Source organism: Camarhynchus parvulus, chromosome 27, assembly GCF_901933205.1.
Source record: "Camarhynchus parvulus chromosome 27, STF_HiC, whole genome shotgun sequence".
NCBI lineage: Eukaryota > Metazoa > Chordata > Aves > Passeriformes > Thraupidae > Camarhynchus > Camarhynchus parvulus.
In genome coordinates, this window is record NC_044597.1 from 3954260 (window position 1) to 3962124 (window position 7865).

Sequence of the window (7865 nt, forward strand, 5' to 3'; positions counted from 1 at the left end):
GGGAGGCAGCGCCAAGGTGAAACACCCCTAAAAAGGGCTAAAAACAGCGTAAAAACCACAAGAAATTTGCATTGAGGGCGCGGCGGGATTCGAACTGGAGACCTGTGGGTCCGCGGCGCCGGTAGAGGGGATTCCTGGCGGGAGGCGCGCGGCGAGCGGGGGTATAGCTCAGTGGTAGAGCATTTGACTGCAGATCAAGAGGTCCCTGGTTCAAATCCGGGTGCCCCCTCACAGAGTGTTTTTAGTCTTTTTACCCATTTTTTCGTTTTTTTGTCGGTATTTCCAGGGCATGGGCATTGAGGCCGGCGAGTCGCATTTGCGTGCACGTAGCCTGCATTCTACGCACAGAACGGCGCGAGCAACCCCTAAAATGTCACCTGGCGGCCGCTGGCGAACAGCGGGGGTATAGCTCAGTGGTAGAGCATTTGACTGCAGATCAAGAGGTCCCCGGTTCAAATCCGGGTGCCCCCTTGTTTTGCTCTTTTTTTTTTTTTTCTTTCTCCTTTTATCCTAAGTTTTCTCGCTCCAGTTTTTCCTGGTCGCTCTTTCTGTCCCCGCCGCCCGCTCCCGGTGCTCCCGGTACCGGTAAGGGTGTCGTGTTTCCCGGCGCCGCTAGGGGGCGCCGCGTGCGGAGCGAGGCGGGGCGGGCGCGTGACGTGACATCCACCGCCTCTTCCGCCGCCAAGATGTCGAAGCGAGGTGAGGCTGGCCCCGCTCTCCGCCGCCATCCGGCTCCATCCGCCGCCATCCCGTGTCCCCGTGGCCGCCTCGGCACAGTTGGGACCCGGGGAGAGGCTCCTGAGCCCGGGTGGGAGCGGATATCGCGGGTGATGGCGCCATCGCCCTCCCCGTGAGGCCGCGGCTGCTCCGTGAGGCGGTACCGGGCTCTTAACGCTCTTCTTGACCCGCAGGACGCGGAGGTTCGTCCGGGGCCAAGTTCCGCATCTCCCTGGGTCTCCCGGTGGGGGCCGTGATCAACTGCGCCGACAACACCGGTGAGTGCGGGGCTGGGACCGCGGGGGCGGCGGGAGGGACGGCCCGGCAACCGGGAGAGCCCCTCGGGAACCGGGAGAGCCCCTCGGGAACCGGGAGAGCCCCTCGGGAAAGGCCCGCTCAGTAACCCCAGGGTGGGGTGTTCAGTGAGTTCCCAAACCTCCGTTTTCCTTCTGGAATCTCTCTCTGGGCCCGTGGTAGTGGCAGCGCTGTGGGGTGTCCCTGCAGTGGGACGTGCCCCCGGCTGTCCCGGGATAAGGGCGGCGCTGCTTCCCGGTATCCCGGGATAACGGCGGCGCCGCTCTCCGCAGGGGCCAAGAACCTCTACATCATCTCCGTGAAGGGCATCAAGGGCCGCCTGAACCGGCTGCCGGCGGCCGGCGTGGGTGACATGGTGATGGCCACGGTGAAGAAGGGCAAGCCGGAGCTGAGGAAGAAGGGTGAGTGGCACCATTGCCGTCCCGAATTGTCGCGGGAATCGGGGACACAGTCCTCGGAGAGTCCCCGAGTCACTCCCCCCCCTTCTCTAAAGCACTCGTTGGGTCCGTGCCGTGGCTCAGGGAGTTGTCGTGGAAGGGCAGAGCAAAGGCGCCGCTTTTGGGTGAAGTGGCAGCTGCTGGTGCTGTTGATTTCAATCAGCGGTGGGACAGAGGGTTTGGGAATCCTGGAGTGGGTTGGGTGGGAGGGGACCTTCAATCCCATCCGTGGGCAGGGACATCTTTCACTGCCCCGGTGGCTCCAAGGCCTGGCCTTGGGCGCTTCCGGGGATCCAGGGACAGCCACAGCTGCTCTGGGTAACCTGTGCCAGGGAGGAATTCCTTCCCTAAATCCCTCCTGAGCCCAGCTGTCCATCAGTAAAAGAGAAGTGATGTCACATGGATCCATAAAATTTAAAATTATGGAATTATTTGGTTGGGAAGGAACCTTAAATCTCATCCAGGTTCACTCCTTGCCATGGGTTTGCTCCTGCTCGAGAGGAGTTTTTGCTGAATGTTGTTTGTGAATTAATAATTTACTTCAAAATAAAGGTGCAAAAGTGGGAAAACCCTGTATTTTCCAAGTGTAGATGGAGCAGGTATTTCATAGTCAGTTTTAATGGGATTGTTGACTATAAAGTGTAACTTTTGAGTAAAACACCACAAATACAAGGTGCAAAACAACACCCACCCTGAATCTGGGTTTGATTCCTGTGGGATCTGTGTAGAATGTGTGTTTATCCTGAGGGCTGTGACACTTTTTCTTCCCAGTGCATCCAGCAGTGGTGATCAGGCAGCGGAAATCCTACAGGAGAAAAGATGGGGTGTTCCTGTACTTCGAGGACAACGCAGGAGTGATTGTAAATAACAAAGGGGAAATGAAAGGTGAGCCTGGCAATTGTGTCCTATGGGGAAAAAAGAGAAAAAGGACTCTAGATTCCCCTCAGAGAGTGGGATTTTGGCTGGGAAATGCTGCCCTGAACCATCTGTGAGCTCTAAATCACAGAATTCCAGAATGGTTTGGTTGGAAGGGAGCTCATAGCTCATCCCAGGGACATCTCCCACTGTGCTCCAGCCTGGCCTTGGACACTTCTAGGGGCAGCCACAGCTTTTCTGGGAGTTGCATCTCAGGGATCAGGTGAACCTCACTGACCACGGGCTGTTGTTGTCGTCCCTGTTTTCCAGGCTCAGCCATCACAGGCCCCGTGGCCAAGGAATGTGCAGATCTGTGGCCCAGGATCGCCTCCAACGCTGGGAGCATCGCCTGATCCCGATCCTGCCCCTGGCCAGGGACACAAAATAAAACTCCTTGTACCAACTTCATGGTGTTTTCATTCCAAACAGGAGCAGGGTTGTGCTGGGAGGTGATTTCATGGAGCTCCAGCTGGAAAATGGGATTGGGGGATTTAAGTTCTGTTTTTCAGGCAGGTTCCTGAAGAATCCCCGGAGTGGCTCAAATTTTAGTGATCCTGAGTTGCCTTGTCTGTGGGGAGCTGGGAGGAGTCTGTGCCTTTGTGCTGGAGCTCCCAGAATTGGAGAATTCCCAGGATTTTCTTCCAGAATGAGCAATCTAACTGTTCAGAGTGAAACAATGCCTGAGGCTGAGCTGCAGGACAGAGGGAGCTGAGGGATGTCCCTTGGCTGGGGACAGGGGGAGGCCACTGCTGTCACCTGAGGAGTGGCTGGAGCTGAAACCCTGGTGCCAATTGCACCTGGAGAGCCTGGGCTGAGCTCGGGGTCAGCTGGAACCTTCAGGAGCAGAGTGGGGAGGGATGTCCTGGGAAAAACTTGGGGTCTTGGTGGTCCTGGAGCAAAAGGAGGAATGGTTTGGGTGGGAGCTGTGATTCCCTGGACCCACAGGTGACCAACAGGTGACAGTGGGGTGGCTTTGGGGCCCTGGTGCCTGGAATGCCTGCCCTGACCCCAAATCATTGGCAGGAAAAAGGGGCAGTTCCCACCTCCAGCTGGCACCGAGCTCTTCCCTGGAGATTCCTGATGATTCTGTACCATTCCCTGTGTTCCTATGACATCCCTGATGCCTTTTGTGCCATTCCCGATGTTCCTGTCCCGCTCCCTATGCCTCCTGTGCCGTTCCCGACATTTCCGTGCCATCCCTGATGCCTTTTGTGCTATTCTCGATGATTTTGTGCCATTCCCGGTGTTCCTGTGCCATTCCCGATGATTTTGTGCCATTCCCGACGTTTCCCGTGCCGCGCTCACAGCGGGAAGGCAGCGACACCTCCTGGATCCAGCAGCACCATCCCAGGGAAGGCTGCACAAATCCCTGCTTTGGGCGGGGTTTTTAAACCTCTCTGACCATTCCTGGATATCCCTGGCTATCCCTGGCTATCCCAGAGCCGGGTGCAGGCAGCAGGAGCAAACCTGGCCAAGGATTTGCACATGCCGAGGGTCGCTGCCTCTGTTGTGAGTTTGGAGCAGGTGAGCACACGTGGATCATTCCCTGGAGCACTGGAAGGGCCCAGCACTGCTCTGGTGGTGACCCCAACACCCCAAACCTGCTGCTGGAGGGGATTTCTGTCTTCCCAAGCAGTGACCATCATTCCAGAAGTGCAGGCGATGCCTCAGGTTTTAGTTTGTTATATTTTTTTTAGGTTCTGTGCTGCTTTAGTGTGTGGGTCTGGGCTTCATATTAGGGGATGGTGAGCTCTGTGCACAGAGCAGGGAGACAAAACAATTCCTTCTCTAGCTGGGGACCAAGGACAATTGACCCAAATCTCAAGCCCAAGAGCACAAACACCATGGGCTGAGGAGAGAAAAACAGGAAGGATGGGACTTCATAACCCAAAGCTGTAATTGGACAATTAACTCCAATATGCAAATGGAGCAGAACTTATAAAGGTGAGAGACCCAATGAGTGGTCGTGCATTTTGTGACCATTTTGGTTCATTTTGTGACCATTTTGGGTTCATTTTGTGACCATTTTGGTTCATCTCGGGTGCAGCCCTGGCTGGGCTCTTGTGCTGCCCAAGGTGGATCCATGGAGGGATGTTTTGAATAAATCCCTGCTTTATTCTGTAATTCTGACCTCAGTTCCAGCTCAGCCTTCTGAAGGCATCACAGGGACCTGCTCTGTGTAAGGAACCACCCCAATAAATCTGCTCTTGTGGGTCAGTTTTAACATTCCTGCTTTGTGAAGGATTTCTCCACGGCTTCCAGAGCTGGATTAAACATTTTGAGGAGGGGATTTTTGGTGTTGCAGTAATTCCTGAGCCAAGCTGGACACACCCTGAGACCAAACCAGAGCCTGCGGCGACATTTTGAAGTCAGTGCTGGAAATGTTCCTTTCCTTTGGCCACATTTGGGGCTTTTTAGAGGGAATCAGGTGGGAATTCAGTACCTGCCTTACCAGGAGCGTGGTGAGAGCCCTGGTGTGAGGGCTGGGTGTGCCAGGCAGGGCTGGGAGCAGCTGGTGTGTGTGACAGCCGTCCCTGGAATGTGACAGAGCCACATCAGCGGCCACAAGGATCCTCACCTGGCCACAAGGAGCCTCACCTGCCTACCTTGCTCAGGTGGGGGTATAGCTCAGGGGTAGAGCATTTGACTGCAGATCAAGAGGTCCCCGGTTCAAATCCGGGTGCCCCCTCCCTTTTAGGTCTTTTTATCCCCAAAAATGCGTTTGGGAGGCCGGAATTCCCAGGTTTTCCCCCCTAAGCTGTGTGCGGGCCCTGTGCTGATTCCCAGCAGAGCAGCAGCAGGGGAAGTTGGTGAGGAAAGGGAGGAGGATTTTGGGAGGATGTGGATTTTGTCCTGGGATTAATTAGCTTTGCTGGGATGGTAAATGAGCAGGGAATTCCTGCTGGGAATGCCCATGGGAAGCAGGGGCTGTAGCTCAGGGGGAGAGGAGAGCGTTTGCAGATCAAGAGTTCCCTGATTCACCTCCAGGTGCCTCCTCTTTTCTCCTCCTTTTCCTCTTCCTCCAGCCTTCCTTCTGCCCAAATCCTTCAGGGGAAGGCTGGGAAGCTGCTGTGGGATGTGGGAGGTTGTGCTGGGCAGGGAATGTGGGGTGGGAGCACCAAGGCCTGGAAAAGCACAGGGGGTGTGCACTGGGTGAGGAACCACTCACAGGAACTCCTCAAGGGAAATCTGGGCCTGCCTGAGCCTCCCCTGGGCTGAATTCTCTGTAGGGAGAAATTCTGGGAATAACGGGGAAAACTGAACTTGGATCTGGGATGGGGGAAAACTGGGAGTCCTAAAAAAGTCCTCAACATACCCTCAAAAAGACCTCAAGAAGACCTTAAAAAAAATCCCTAAATAATTCTAAAATTACTAGTAATACTAGTAAATACTAGTAAAAAAAAAAAACCCTTGAAATACCCTAAAAATATTTTAAAACCCCTGAAAAAGCCCTAAATAGTATCTTAACATTTCCAGAAAACTCCTAAGTTCCAGAAAATTCCTAAAAAACCCCTAGAATATCTTTAAAAAGCCATTATAAAAACCTAAAAAAAACCAGTTCAGCCTCCAAACCCTACCTGTCACTCTCTAACCCACAGAGGGTGTCATCCCTACCTTTTTGCTGGGGGTCTTGTCCTACTGGAAGGGTTTTTGGGGCTGTCCCACCATTAGGGTCATTGCCCAGCCTGTTAGTTGAAAATTATCAAAAGATTTTTGTGAGTCTTCTAATTTTGGGATTAATGCTGGCGAATTTTCAGGGTTTAGTGTCTAATTTTAGGTCGAGAAATCTGTCCCAAACACTGGGGGGGGCTCTGGAGCTATTTGGGAACAGTTCTTTTTTGAAATTCTTTTGTGTTGGCATCAAAGGGTTGGAATTTGCAGCGGCAAAATAATTCTCTGTCTGTCCTGGATTTATTAAAGCAGCTGTCATATTCCAGCCTCCCCCTCCTCGTTGCACGGTTTGTGTGCGTGGATGTGGCGGAGCGGATGGACCGTGACACAAAGTAGTCCCACTCGGGAGTGCGGAAGCCGAAAACGCGGAGGGATATCAGGTATCGGTTGAGCAGGGTTACGAGATGCGGAGGGATCTCTCGGTGATGCGGCTGCCCTGCTCCTCAAGCTCCGGCAGAGACGCGGAAGGATACATGCGTGGCGCCACAGCTTTCGCCTGCTGTGGTGCCGCCCCGGTGGCGGCAGAAGCGGCGTGAAAGGGCACAGGGATTCCAGCAATGTCCGGACAGCGGCACGCAGCGGCTCGGAACCGGGAGGCTGCACCAAAGCTGCGGCGAAAGCAGTGCGGTGGCAGCGGGGCCGTGGAGATAGAACTGCTCCGTGCGGCTCATCCCGGAAGCAGGGCTGTGGTTGGATGAGGCGCGGAGTGATATTATTGGTGCGGTCAGCGGCGGGAAAGCGGCGGGGGCAGGAGGGGCGGGGCCGCGGTGACACTGGTGGGCGGGACTGAGGGGCGGGGCCGCGAGGATGGCGAAACCGGGGGCGGAAACGGCGGTACCGGCACAGCAGGGACCGACGGGATGGGCAAGGCGGGGATGGCGGCAGCGGTGAGGGGAGACGGGGGGCGGGACCGCGAAGGCAGGAGGCGGGGTGGCAGGGCTTAGCGAGACTGCGGGTACCGCAGCTGCAAGCTCCGACAGGGAGGTGGGGGGCGTGTCCCCCTAGAGACTCGGGGCGGCAAGGGGCGGAGCTTGGCTAAGCGACTGCTGCGGGCACTCCCGTGCAGCGAAGAGCTCAAGCAGCGCCCTGCAAGCTGATCCCAGCTCCGCTGCAGCCACGTCCCGGCAGGAGATGCTATTAAAGTCCTGAATAACAACCGTGTCTCAAAAGTCTCTTTACGGCAGTGCTGCTTTACATCGCCTTTTACGACTCTCGGGCTTTACGGCACCTCTTACGACAGTGGGGCTTTAAGGCACCTTTTGCGCCTGTCGCGCTTTACGGCACCCTTTGCGACAAAGCTCTTTTACGGCAGCTTTTACGACAGTCGCGCTTCACGGCAGCTTTTGCGACAGTCGTGCTTTACGGTACGTTTTAGGCCTGTCAGGCTTTACAACAGTTCATTTTCTGGAACTTTTATGAAATTTTACGGCACTTCACTTTACGGCACCTTACTTTTTTTTTTAAATTTATTTTAAAAAATAAAATTAATTAAAATTTAAAGTTATTTTTTATTTAATTTTTATTTTGAATTTTTCTATTTTTAAAGCCTTTGATTTAATTTGATTTTGTGCTGCCCAGACCAGCCCAAGCTGGTGATTGTGGTGGTGTTTGAGGGTCCCTAGGACAAGGGAAGAGATGAGAATCTTGGCTCCACCTTTCAGAAGGCTGACTTATTATTTTATGATTTCTATTATCTTAAAAGAAAATCAGCTATTACAACTATACTAAAAGAGCAAGGAGACATCAGAAAGCTGGAAAGGAATGAATAATAAAAACCTGGGACTGCTTACAGCCCCGACACAGCTGGAC

General features: G+C 54.2%; 1 protein-coding gene and 3 non-coding genes across 4 annotated transcripts; all 4 read left to right on the plus strand.

Annotated features, from left to right (window-relative positions):
• Positions 1–157: 157 nt before the first annotated feature.
• On the plus strand, positions 158–229 carry TRNAC-GCA. Its single transcript has one exon. It is a non-coding gene; the product is annotated as a tRNA-Cys (tRNA).
• A 170-nt stretch (positions 230–399) lies between these two features.
• Positions 400–471, plus strand: TRNAC-GCA. The gene has a single exon. It is a non-coding gene; the product is annotated as a tRNA-Cys (tRNA).
• Positions 472–639: 168 nt separating this feature from the next.
• On the plus strand, positions 640–2788 carry RPL23 (ribosomal protein L23). Its single transcript, XM_030966318.1, has 5 exons — positions 640–699; positions 912–995; positions 1305–1433; positions 2241–2354; positions 2655–2788. Exons 1-5 carry the CDS (start codon positions 687–689, stop codon positions 2735–2737), a joined length of 423 nt encoding a protein of 140 aa, XP_030822178.1. The 5' UTR covers positions 640–686; the 3' UTR covers positions 2738–2788.
• A 2213-nt stretch (positions 2789–5001) lies between these two features.
• Positions 5002–5073, plus strand: TRNAC-GCA. Its single transcript has one exon. It is a non-coding gene; the product is annotated as a tRNA-Cys (tRNA).
• Positions 5074–7865: the final 2792 nt, after the last annotated feature.

What these genes read in the sequence shown, in the direction of transcription:
- RPL23 (XM_030966318.1), top strand. An exon ending in GCCGGAGCTGAGGAAGAAGG is followed by an intron (nt 1,434 to 2,240) that starts GTGAGTGGCACC and finishes TTTTCTTCCCAG; the next exon opens with TGCATCCAGCAGTGGTGATC. An exon ending in TAACAAAGGGGAAATGAAAG is followed by an intron (nt 2,355 to 2,654) that starts GTGAGCCTGGCA and finishes CCTGTTTTCCAG; the next exon opens with GCTCAGCCATCACAGGCCCC.